Source organism: Micropterus dolomieu, linkage group LG11, assembly GCF_021292245.1.
Source record: "Micropterus dolomieu isolate WLL.071019.BEF.003 ecotype Adirondacks linkage group LG11, ASM2129224v1, whole genome shotgun sequence".
NCBI lineage: Eukaryota > Metazoa > Chordata > Actinopteri > Centrarchiformes > Centrarchidae > Micropterus > Micropterus dolomieu.
In genome coordinates this window covers 18041068-18054673 of record NC_060160.1, presented here as the reverse complement: position 1 = coordinate 18054673, position 13606 = coordinate 18041068, and the positions used below count along the sequence as shown (strand labels likewise).

The window sequence follows — 13606 nt, the reverse complement described above, 5'->3', positions numbered from 1 at the left end:
TTGTAATTGAGTATTTTTATTATTATTACTACTTTTACATAAGTAAAGGATATGAATACCATCTCTCATCACTGCCAAACACACACCTCTGACTGTTTCCATCACACTTACACAATAATGTGCCAGCAATCCATATACATACCTGCACCAAACTGATAAAGAACTACACAATCTGCTGACGAATAATGTCTACTTATTATTATAAAGTCATAATATACTACATACTACAACAAACAAACTAACTTCTTTTTTAATACAAATAACAAACATCCATGGCAGCAAATTAGGCCTACCATTTTAATATACACATGACAAATGCAAGGTGTGTTTGGTGCCATTTTTCAAAGAAAATTATCAACGACACTGATATTTTCAACGTTTTATTTTGATGACTGATAGTGATTACAGTCAAGAGGTAAACAAAAATGAATGAGCATGTTATTTCCAATGACCACAGCTATAAAATAAGACATTTATCTCAAGTTATTTGCGGTTCTGAAAGGCTTTAAATATTACAACTTAGACCTAAATGTTAGACTTCTAGTCCGGTTCAGGCGTTGATTTGAACAGCACAGTAAAGTACAATGGACATTAAGTGGAGACATTTGTACAACTGTATGTTCATATGTTTATGTGCTGCTGAGATCTCTTGAGAGACATTCAGTCGTTTAGACAAATTATGCCGTTATTTTCTTAAACCTGAATACAAAAGAAAAGAACGTATGAGTGGGCGTTCAGAAACCAAATGAGTAGGCTGATACTGTCTATTAAACATCCATAACACAAGGATCCAACAGAGACTAAACAATTACTAATATTTAGCCATAAAGTTGTGATGCACGGAAGTTGGTGCTTGCATTTCAAAAGCATTGTCTTTGTAATGAACTTGAAGAGACAAAATGTCTGTGAATAGAACAGTGCTGCCACTTCCAAAAAATATATTTCATTGTCTGCTCCACAGGGCAGGGTATACACACAGTTCCTCTGGTACAGTGTCAGTCACTCTCCTCATACATAAAAAGATATGCTTTAAAAACATTTTTACAGACATGTATAAATCTACAAAGCTATAATGCCGGATTTTCCTTACATTTTATGCTTTATGTCAAACAAAATATTGGTTGTGCTATAATGCATTAAGAGAATATGTAACAAAAATAATACATAGTACTAGATCTGTACAAAATATACCAAACCTCTCCAAAGAAGCCTTTGTCTTTACATGCATTCAGAGATGCCCACATGGGAATGGTCTGATGTGACATCTGGGATCTAATTGCCTTTTGCCTGTGTGGCAGTGGCGCATAAAACCAACTTTCATTTTAAGCACTGATACTAGTGGATAATTTCAACTAACCTACTTTCTGTAGTTTCAGAAGTTAGGCTAGAATGTAGAAACAAACTCTGATAAGTCACGGTACATATGGGGAAAATTGGGATCAGCAACTGACCACAGGTTTTCCTACAACAATGCCTGTATTGCTGGTAAGACTGATTAAAAATGGTGTCAAACAGAGGAAGGCAGGTTATACCTATTACATCTTTTTTGAAACACTACATAGATCATCATATACATCTACAGGCTTTCCAGGTCCACATGAAGGCTGAAGTTTTTAATGCGTACGTTTGGCTGGCTTTGACTTGCCCGTTCTTGGTCCAGAGATTCTTCAACTTAAGCTCGTAATTAATCTTGAAGAACAGAAAGGCAGGTGAGGGAAAAAGTTCTCTCTTTGAATTTCTGATGTTTGTCAGCCCTGGCATCCGTTTAGTCCAGGGTCAATGCTAATTACAATGACTGAGTGAGATAATGTTGGTGAAACACAAACTGAGTTGTGAGTGGCTGATTTCTTGTGACATTCCTTCTTTTACAAAAGACATTTACTATCTCCCCATACCCGCCTCTGAGGTCAATTGGTGAGACAAATAAAAACAAGAGGAATCAAGTATGTCCTCTGAAATAGGTTGCTTTCTTAGTTTGCAGAGGCCCGTCATGAAAATGAAGAAAAATATTTTTTAAATGAAATAAATAACACAAAAAAATGACAGAAAATAATGTGGAAAATATATCTGCATATGAAATTGCCTGGGGTTACTGAATAAAAAAAGATCAGTCCACAAAATCCCTTTAAGGCAAATGGATATCTGGTGAATACTAAATCCCATGTAATACATTCACTGCACAATTCCTGGTCCTCTTGAATGTGTATGAGGGGGATCTGAATGTGTTCTGTGCTGAATGCAAGTGTGTGTGCTTTTGTGTGTATGTGTTTGTGTATGTAGGGAAACGAGTTTGGACGTCTCAGCTTTACTGTTGGAGGTTTAGTGCCAGGCCCTTGGGGGGAAAGGGCAGAGGGGTGTAAGGTGATCTTTGAGGGAGCAGGGGAAAGCCAGCGCTCCAACAGTCACTGTCTCAGTTTCCTGTCTCCCTAGGCCCAGACTCTGGGATCGTTGGGATGCACTCGTGTGGCTTGGCAGAGGCCACAAAGCCTGGCAAACAGGTGCACCTATAGGATCCCTCTGTGTTGGTGCACAGCCCGTTGTGACACAATGGCACCTTGTCGCTGATGTCCTCACACTCGTTTATGTCTGCAGGAAAAAAACGGACACAAAGACATGACTAGTTAGTCAGCGGTAAGATTTCACAGCTGAAACAGCTGTCTGCGGCACATCTGCTGCTGAATGGCGGGAGACTGGAATGCTAAAGTCATTCATACTTCTGATTTCACTTCCTTCCTCCCTTCGTCTTTTTTCGCCTCTCCCTTTTTCTCCCTCCGTTCCTTACTTCCCTACTTACCTCCTTCCCTCCTTTCTTCCTTCCTTGTACCTAATGTAATCTTCTTAACTCCAATTTTGGTGATTTCTGTTCTAAATCTGAGTTTCAAAGTTCAAAGGGCAAAACAACCTCACCTCAAAGTTAATTTAGCAGCTGTTCTGGAGACTTCTGTCATATCCCTTGACCTTCACCAGCAGACGGAGTTGAAAGTAAAAAAATGACTTAACCTGTTGTTGAACCTAACATGAAAGAGAAGTCCTCTGAAGTCCTCTAAAGAAGTACTCTTTTTAGAAGTACTTTTTTTTTTTTTTTTTTTTACAATTCTAGCGACCAAATGGAAGCAAATATTGGGAGAATCCATTAATCTTCATTTCAAAAATTCCAAACATTCTCTGGTTCCAGCTTCCTAAATTGGATATGCTGCTTGTCTTCATCTTATATTATAGCATATTAAATATTTTTGGGGTTTGTTTCCTATTGGTCGGAAAAAAACAGACTTTTCATTTGATGAAATTAATCAACAATTAATTGTGAGAAAATGATAATGAAAAAAATCCTTTGTTGTGCCCCTATACAATTCAATGACACCTGGGCAAACTTCATGTGCTGATAAAGATTGTGTGATATGCACAAAAGCTCCACAATTGCTACTAAATGGACCCTGAGGTGAGACCGTTGAAAACGTTATGCAATCTTGTGAGCAATAAACAAATGTGTTTCAATTCGTTCCACGAGAGCTCACATTTGGAGGGACAAGGCTTTCACTCAACACCAGTGACATGTTGCCTAGTATCTCATCTTGTAAATCTTTTATCAAACATGTCGTCATGTTGCATGTCAGCTGGAAGGGATCTGAACTTGCCATTTCGAGCGTTGAACTTTTTGGAATGATAGTAAATTTAACAATGCATTGGATTATGTTTCTTTTTGGCCTTCAAGTGATTTTTCTTTCCCGTCTTCAGCATGGGAGGTCTGATTGTCATTTCATAGCGGTCACTCTTAAATGTTCCTCCTTCTGTTTATGTCTTGTACTGCTGGGGAATCGCTGGTGGTGATATTAAGAAAAGGAGGCATGGCACAAGTTGCATAGCTCCCACATGTTTCCACAGTGTTGGAATTCAATCTCTTTCCTTGGGAAAATGTCTGGCCTTGGAGCTGATAAGCTCGTATGCAGGCAGAATATTGTAATCATAGCCTGTCATTACAATAAGACAGTCTCACTTACTTACAAAACAAACAAACTACACTAAAAAGATATAATATCTCATGTAATACATAGAGTGGCCAAGATTCAAGGCCCCCTTACTCTTGGCAGTGTGTGACTAGGGAATTTCAGACCAAAGGGTAACACACTGTGGTTTTGAGGAGTGCACTGCTTTCATTAGTTTCCCATAAAATATAACTTAATGCAAGGTTGTTAAATTCAAAGCTTCTCCTTGAGCTTGATGATATACTGCATGAAGAGTTACCTCATTGACATTAATCCAAGAGCAGGCTCCAGAAGGCTTTGACCTGAAGGGAGAGTTCACTGCGGTTTGATTTCAAGATTCAACACCACATTTTGAAACCAGATTAAATTGTGATTGATTCCCTATTGGTCCTAGGAAGTCCCTGAACATTTTGCCTTGGAGCACAGAGTCTAACTGTGGGTGGTCAGTTGAGAGAGATGCCGGGGGAAAGAACTCACCTATACAGGCCATCTTGTTTAGGTCAAATTCGTAACCATCGAAGCAGTCGCAGGTGTAACCTTCTCGCACACGAACGCAGCGGCCATTTTCGCACCCGTTGAGGATTCCACATTCCTCTGCTCGGAGACCCTCAAAGCCATCGGTGTGCTCTGATTGGACACAGAAATACGTAGGAAAACACATCTAGTAATACTGGTATTATTTAGGTTTACTACATACAGGGTGGGGCAGGATTTTTTAAAGGTTCACCCAACTTTGTTCTTTTGAATACAGTAAATTATATATTTCATATTTATTATAATTACATCTATATGAGAAAAAACATTTACTGAGGTACTGAGGTAATTACTTTGCTGCATATGTTTTACATGTAACATATGCTAAGCTTATAAAATATTGCGCTAAACTACTCAACAAAAGTTTAAATGGAATAGTTAGCGCAACTGCAAAATTAAATCTTAAACGTGCAATAAGTGGGGCGGCCAACTAAACAATGAGCTAAAACTAACTAAAAAGCTCTGTAAAGCAGTTTTGGGTGATAAGTCTTTGTAGGTTCAAAACCCTCACAGTGTGTCCTTGTCTAAGAAAGATGCATATACCTACCAGCATAGGAATCCACTGGTTGTGGCTGGTGTTCCCGTGGTCGGGCAACAGGGACACGGACAGGTGGCTGTTGAACACTGTAGTCATGGTCGTTGAAGAGAGGAACGCTCTCAGGAATGTCATAGGGTCGCACAGGGTTTCCATAACTGTCAAAGTATGGAGAAACAAAAGGCTCCACAGGATCGTCTGGCCCCTCATAACCGTACTCATATCCTGGCCGCTCTCGCAGGCTGTCTGAACCTGCTCCTCGAGGCAGGTTGCACATTATTGCATAGTCCTCTGAATATAGCAGCACACAGGGCAAAGGTATATTTTGGATGTTAATAACAGTTTATGTGTTAATATAAAGACAGGAATTATTAAATAGTGCATCTTATGTGCATCCTGCTTCTCACCAGAGTCTCTCCTGGGACAGAAGGCACACTGTCCGCTCCAGGCCACACCATGCAGGCAGCAGCATTCAGTGTATGTCGTTCTGCGTCCCTGAAGGGGTCCCGAACACATGTTCTCCCCCTCCAGATGCAGCCAGCAAATATCCATGTGCACGTCGTGATCAGGCTCTGGAGATTCTGGGGGAGAGAATGAAGAGGGATTCACAATAAGGCAGAGAGAAACAAAAAAGAAATGAAGATTCAGCTGTCTACATGACCTCTACTTTGGTAGTGAAAAGAAATGTGAACGCATCCAAACTCTCCATCAGAATCGTTCACTGTACTGAAAACTCCATGCATGCAGATTTAGACTGCATGTGTGCAGCTCTAAGGACTGGGCTGAACCCCACCTCCACACCAAAACAGCTGGACAGATTCAAATATCTCATCATAGACAATAAACTCAGTTTTAACCACTAATATCCATAAACTCTAAACTCAGAGCACTCTTTGTTCCCCGCCTCATGTTGTTATGTCCATATGTCCACCATTTTTGTTTCATGTAATTGTATGCTTCTCTTGTGAGACAGGAACATGTGCAGAGTATGAAAAAAAATTCCCCTCCTGGGACAATACAGACTCTGTGTCTGTCAAAGGACCAGAAAGTAGTGTGCAAATTATAAATAGGGCTGCAACTAATGATTATTTTCATTTCTGATTCATCTCCAGATTCATTTGTTAATTAATAGATTGATTCATTGCTTTTTCAGAACAACAATCCAAAACCCAAAGATATTACATATCCAATGATACATCCTTGAGAAAGACAACAAGTCAAGGAATGTTAATAAGTTTTGCTTGAAAATCATTCATATTACTTGATTATGACAATTGTTGTCTATTAATTTTGCATTGATTGATTAATCTAAGCACTAGCTTCCATTAATACAAGCAAGGAAAAATTCTACCACTGTGACACATTTGAATTTAAAATTCTGTCAAACCTTCTGTGTTGTTGAGGGCAATGCAGCGCCGCAGTGTGTTGTCCAGGACCAATGGAGGACTGCAGAAACAGTTGAAAGACCCGGCCGTGTTCACACACACTCCATTCTCACAGGCTTTTACAAATCCACACTCATCGTAATCTAAAAATACATTTACAAAGACAGGCATTGCAAGATGAAAAAGTGATATTTCAAAAGTGGTTCAAATGATTCAACATCCAGCATTTTAATCATCAATAAAAAGTTAAAACATTTTAATACATTAGTATTATTACTCAAACTGGAGGATAAATGAGATTAAAAGAGCGGCAGCCTCTGAAGACCTTTACAATACATGTTCTGATAGTAATAACTAGTAATAACAACTGAATCAGATTTTCTGTATAAAATAGTCGATTGTTGGATTGTGGATTACTAGTTGAGGATGCTGGACGGATGGAGTCCAAAATCAAAATGTCAGCTGAAAGCAATGTGGTTCATGGGAAATGCGGTCTTCATATGATTAGCTAAATAAATGGCATGGAAATCATTTGTGGTTTCCTTTAATGAAATACCTACATGACAGCTTATCTTATATTGTAATATGGATGTTTTGAAATGTGTAAAAACTAAAAACTGATGTAATTTCTTACCCACACACTCAAGCCGGATGTTGTCATAGTAGAAGCCAGAGCGACAGAGGCATGTATAGGTAGAAAAGAGATTGGAACACCGTCCATTCTTACAAATGTCTGATCCAAACATCTTACACTCATTTGCATCTGAGAAGAGAGAGAGAGAGAGAGAGATTCACACCTTGGTATTAAATAAGTGAGATGGAACAGTCAAAACACTGTTTCCCAGCTTGAAATGTCATTCACTCCTCTTATAAGAAGCTGTCAGGAGACACTATAGTTACAGTAATTAGTCAGGTATGCAGGCAGGTATCCCATTAAGCCTTAGGTAGCTGCAGAGACAGCCTTGTAAATGTGGCGAGGGATTATGACTGTCTATCTGGCTTTAAAAGTTTATGCAGGTGGAAATAAAACAGGCTGGCATTGCACCTTTCTGTGCCTATGTAAAGGGAAGCTATAAAAGCTCAGATATATTTATAAAATAAGTTAGAGTACCTATGAAATGGCGTTGTTGTCCCAGACTTTGTGTAGAGGAAACAGGCAGGGACAATAATCCACTGCCATGAGGGCATAACTGGCTATAATCATCTGGAAAATAAAAAATGACTTCATTAGTGTGGATGCAAAAAAAAGACAAAAAAATGCCAATATAATAACATGCTTGTTGTACCTCTTCCTGGAACAGGACAGGCATGGATCTCGCAGTTGTCCCCCCAGCCTGCCCCCACCGTGCAGCAGCACTCCTGCTTGGTGGCGTTGCGAGACAAGACGTTGTCGCAGAAGTTGGCGTCATTCAAGTTATAGTAACACTCTTTCCTCTCCTCGGTTGAGGGGGGGACCAGAGCAGTGGATTTCGGGTCAGTTTCAACTGCAGATAAACAAAGAAAGCAGGGAGGTCAGAGGTCATGGCTAGCTGGAGAAAAGCACCTGTGGAGGTGTTAGAGATCTGGTAACACAGGTGGGCAAACGCTCACTGATAGAGCAGCTTGAACGCAAATCTCCCAGTAGGTACAGTTGGGTAAATCCTACACTTCAGTAGTACATCATCACACAGTAACAAGTGGCCTCTGCTCTTCATCCGTCAGAGTGTGTCCACATGCCTCCAGCAGGTAGTACATTACCCTCGCCTGCCCCTGCTGAGCCTGCTCATTTGTCCAAAGGCATGGGCTCAGGCATTTCACCGTTAAGCTGCCGGCTTAGCCAAATGGAAACACTGGCATGTGAGTCAACACACCATTCACTCTCACATGATTGATTAACACACGTCAAAAGCAAACAGCGGAATGTGGCAAAAAGGTACACAAAGGCATAGCTGGGGTTTAGTGCCCAGGCAGAAGAAAAAACATCCCCGTTGAGGGTGCGCCGCTTAATAATGTAAATACACCCAATTCGTGTACACATACGCCTATCAAGCTAGAGATGCGATGGTATTTCCATAACTCAAAAGGCCTTTTCTGTCATTCAGAAATTGCAATACATTGCACTTGTGTAACCTCTGCACTTAAGATCATTTTATCACGGAAGAGAGAGCTCGGTCTTTAGCGCTAATGGCCAATAGCTACACCTTATCCCTGTTTGTCTTGGTGAGGAAATGGGTTTGTAATAACTAGGCCCTTAGAGTATTTACTTGGCTCTACTGGAGGAGTTACTTCATAATTCATTCAAGGGATTAGGCTAATACAATTTTTTGTAGGTAACCCACCCAACCATAACCCTAGCCTATCAAACAAATGGAAACAGCCAGAGATATGGAGTAAGTCATGTCCACCTCGTCACCCTTGTTGTTTGGATAATGAGAGACGGCTCATTAAATCAGGGAAAACTCGGTCTCCCAATGATGGGATGGAGAATTAAGTCCTGTGAGTCGCTGTGAGTGCTAGCCCTGCTCTATTACCCATGGAGCGGCACTGGCTGGTGATGGGATCAAATTCCTCATTGTCGTTGGGGCAGATGCACAGGAAGCTGCCATCGAAGTTCTCACACAGGGCCTCCCCGCACAGCGCCAGGCTCATCTCGCACTCGTTCACGTCTGAGAAAGACGGGAGAGGAGGTCAGTGAAGGATTAGGCACGTACACATAGGCATGCGCTCAACAAGGTCGTGGCAAGGTAAAACACAAAATAATCTTTATCATCTCGTTATCGGAAGAGTAATTCATTTCCAGTTGGCAAAAAAAATCATCCATAGGTTCATTATAGATACATACATTTCTTTGTCTGATTGATTCCCTACTTACATTTCTTTATATACACTATATTATATGATATTTGTGTGAAATTCCATATTCTTTGCATTTTCAATAAACCCCATTTAAAGACAAAAACCAATAATTCTTTATTGCGTCTCTCAGTACCTTCATACTGGATCTGTGGCTCTCAGTACCAAGCCTTTTGGTTCCTAATGAAGATTAAAAATTTTCTAAATGGGTCACAAATATATACTTTCATTTTCAAAAAAGGCAAAATAATTTCCCCAAGTATAGCTTTTAGCAAACGTTACTCAAACAGGTGAAAACAGTGCATTTGTTGGGGACTATTGTCAGACAAGGATTTTTACACATTTGGTGCTCTTGTGAGTATTTACAGCAGCAGTAAGGTGCATGTGGGACTGACTCAAAATATATTACAGTGTCCATGTTCATTGTAATGATCAGTGATGTGTTATTAATTGTTTCTGATCAACAATGGAGCTGTTTGGCACAGAGGAATAACTTACATCAGGCTTTGGATAAACAGACAGTGTTTGTTAATTGTATCAACTCGCTGATGGGTTTGGTCTTTCATCTTTTAACCAGCTGAGCACCGACGCTGACACTGAGCAGAAGTGTTGCTTTGGAACAGAAGGTCTTTATCGGTCTCTACTTGCTGACTTGTAGGAGCTACATCGTATACACCTATATCTCGCTTCAATACGAAGAGAAAGAGCCCACTTACAGCCCCTTTGGATGTTCTGTTCTCAAGTCGTGGGCCTGTAAAAAGTGATTTTGGAGTGATTTTGGTCACAGAAATGTTGATCAGTATTCACTGTTTTTGTCAATATTTCAATGTTTTGGAAGCTTTATGTTATTTGGAACATGGTTGTATGGACAGAAATAGTGTTTTGAAGATAACTCCCAATAAAAATGAAGATATAAACAGTAAATATCGCCAAAACATGGACATTGGCCTGGTATATTTTTGAAAAAATGTGTAATAACTGTTGTATATTAGTTTCTTTTCATCAGATTTACAGTTAAAGATGTATTCCAGGTGTATTAGATGATGGTTTTTATAGTGATAATGCTATTAAAATATAGATTTTATACCAGGTGAGGATGAAAATATCTAATTTTCCTTTATTGCATCTCCATTTACTCTTTAATAGAAAAATAAATAGGTTCACATTGATTCATATTCCTTAGCTTCTGACCTATCAAAGGAGACCAGAATTATGCATCTAATCTAATGCTTGAGGAGTTATTACTGATTCATTTTGGGTATGTTATTTTAGGCGTTTTTTAAGTGTTTGTTTCATGTTTTAAGCAGTAATGTACAATGAATATTTCTTGAAGAGCAGCTACGTACCAACACATCTGCTCATATCTCCGGGCGGGTTTGTGTAGCCTTGGTCACACTGGCAGCGGAAGGAGCCGTCTGTGTTCTCGCAGAAGCCGTGGTTCCCACAGATGGTTTCGTTGACACACTCATCAATATCTGCAAGGGGAGAGCACACAGAGAGGTGAGCACAACATTAACATTTACAGTTGCTCTCCACAATAGACTTTCATACTGCCTCTGTAAACACGCCACTGCCTTGCCAAAATAAACATCACCACCATTTTTACCATACAATGACAACAGAAATCACTGCCATCATAACATGTCAGGAACAGATTAGACAATTCATTAAAAGGGTTTTCAAACTCTGGTGTTTGTAAATGAATCCAGGGAGACATTCTGTCTGCATCAACACAGTGAAACTGAGTGCACTGTGGATATGGAAAGCTGCAAGTGAATGTGTCACTGGAGTGAGAAGTGGCACTTAGGTCACTGGCAAAATGTAAGAGACGGAGGAGTTTACGGCATACAGCCAGCATTCAGCATTTACCCAGATACTTTATATGCAGTTGGAGAAAGATGGCTGAGAGTTCAGGTTTGGCATGGAGAGTTTGACAGCCTTCAGACAGGAATTTTGTTTCAATGAACATGTTGAAAGCTTCTATTTTTTCAGCTGTAAATCTCCTTTGAAGCTAAAACATCTGAGCATAGCTTACAGTAGTTGGTTGGTTGCATGGCAGTAAATCATAAAACAAGTTTATTAAAAAAAAAAAAGAGACTGCATTGCTCAATGGACCATAAACATTGCGGCTGTTAACACTGGGCCACATAACAGCAGTGCTGATTCCCTACACCTCACTGTTAAAGGCAACATTTGTTAGCAGTTTCTTACATACATGATTTAGTATTTCTTGGCGTGTGTAGCAGAGAGGCCAATGACTGATACTGCTGGAGGGCAAGTCTGATTATAATTGTTTAAAAAACAATCAGTGAGTTTAATGATCACACTTCAGTCACTTGAATTTGTTCTCTGGTCAGTTTGGCTTGCTACTGGTGCGTTAACATAACTGTGAACACCATTTATTTGTTTTTTATTTGCTTATATGCTCTAAAGAGCATAAACAGCCAAACAGTATGGCCTGTTCATCCAATCTTAATCTGGTCTTGAAGGTAAGTCTATGAGAAACTTGCTCAGCAACTCATCTTGTTCTTTTCACTTTAGAAAGTCAGCAAAAACTCCTCAGTCAGTGCTTGTATGTTTTCTGCAAGCCATTAGGTTGGAACATAGTGACAGACGGGCCTGCTATTTGTATGAACTGCAATGATGAAATTAGAGAACACACCACTAAGTCTGTTTTATCGTAAGCATGACTAGATTTTCCTTCTTTTGACTTTTTAGTTTCATAACAACATTCCATGATCATCCCTATCAAAGTTTCCATGACTAACAGAAACTCCATTGGAGTGATGACACATTTTAGAAATACAGCAGCCTATCTCAAAAAAAAATTCTAATTGTATTTCAAAAAACTTGCATATATAAATTACACCTTGATCAGTTCCACTAAACAGTCTCGTGCTTGTTAAACTCATTTTGGATAAGTCTGCTCCTAACATCAGTTAGGACAAAAAGTCAATTCCAGTGGCACTTAAAACAAACTGATTTATGGAATGAAAAGAACTGTCATGCGCATATTTTCTAAATGTCTTATTTAGCCTCTGAGCACTTGTAAAGGCTGTATCAAGTGAATTAAGGAAGAAAGTGGGCCAGAGACGCCACAAGCCTTTTTGATTTGAACAGAACGCTTGGCCGGGGCCCTGTCTTCCCCTCCAACGCAGACAACTACTTTCTCAGGCTTGCAGGGGGGACAAGTCCTCTGCCAGTGTTCCTGTGCTGACTTGGCCACGTCTCTAACATGCCTCCGGGGTCACAGACAGAGGCTACCACAAGCTAATAAAACTGCAGAGACAAAATTGTCTTTGTCGTTGGTAAAACCTTTCACAGGAAATGCTGAAAAGGACCTAAATTTCTAGAATAGACTTGTGGGCTCAAATGGCTAGAGGATGATAGATGGAAAATGGATGGACACATACTGACCGCCCACCCGCTGGATTTGCATTTTGCAGCTGTGGATTGCGATGCCAAACTGGTGTAGAAGTGCTGAAATTTTTTGGATACAATGAGATATTATATGTAATTAAAAAAGAATATATTTTTGGGAAGAATGTTCCTATAGATCAATGACGAGTATTCTCAGAGCAAGGTAAAAAGTATTGTATATCAGAATGTAAGGAACATTTCCTCAAGTGTGAAGATCTTAAGTAGCGTTTGGAATGTTGGAATGACAGCGGGCGCCAGCTGGGAGGTCTGGGAAGAAGGCGATGAAAGCACTCTGCTAATATATGAAATAATCAGTGTCTGCAGGCGGCTTTTCATTCATGTGTAACATGGAACAAATCTGTTGATGAGATGCAATCAAAGTATCATCCTGGCGATAAATGAGAACATCGAGACCAAAACAATTTTAATGGCCTTTGTTTTTTTGTGTATCTGACTCTGGTTGTGTTTGAGTGGCAGCATTACTTGACCAGCCATTTGGACCTGTCATCTAAGCAGAGAGTCAGCCGCCTAATGGTTTGTGGGAAAAAATGAATAATACAAAATGAGATAACTCCAACAAGCGCTAGTGTCACACAGCAGGATGTGGGTTGCCTTTCTTAGTCTTTCCATGTAACAATCAGTTACGTCAGGACACATGCAGAGCTGTAAACTGCCTGCAGGGAAGAACTGAGGCAGGGAGGAGGGTGAGGAGTTCGGCTGAGATGCGGTGGGAGGTGAGTTTAAGGGTGACCCGGCCCAATAGGCACCTATCCTAATGGTCTGACCCAGGAGGACCTGCTTCCTGGATCCGGTGATCAGTGATTGGGGGGTTAAGAAAAGAGTGCAAAGTGTGGGTCTCTGTGCCATGTGTTAATCTGGAGCACATGGTGACAGGCAACAAGTATATAGGCATCAGT

General features: G+C 40.1%; 1 protein-coding gene across 1 annotated transcript in view; it reads right to left on the bottom strand.

The window, feature by feature from the left end:
- Positions 1–367: 367 nt before the first annotated feature.
- LOC123978986 (latent-transforming growth factor beta-binding protein 2-like) overlaps positions 368–13606 on the bottom strand; it is an 84518-nt gene continuing 71279 nt past the window's right edge. The window contains exons 32-41 of the mRNA XM_046062661.1: positions 10616–10744; positions 8948–9082; positions 7724–7921; positions 7549–7641; positions 7072–7200; positions 6440–6580; positions 5460–5633; positions 5065–5343; positions 4461–4610; positions 368–2586 (exon numbers count right to left, since the gene is read on the bottom strand). Coding sequence (XP_045918617.1) covers positions 2411–2586; positions 4461–4610; positions 5065–5343; positions 5460–5633; positions 6440–6580; positions 7072–7200; positions 7549–7641; positions 7724–7921; positions 8948–9082; positions 10616–10744 — 1604 coding nt within the window. The 3' untranslated portion in view covers positions 368–2410. The remainder of the gene's footprint in view (positions 2587–4460; positions 4611–5064; positions 5344–5459; positions 5634–6439; positions 6581–7071; positions 7201–7548; positions 7642–7723; positions 7922–8947; positions 9083–10615; positions 10745–13606) is intronic.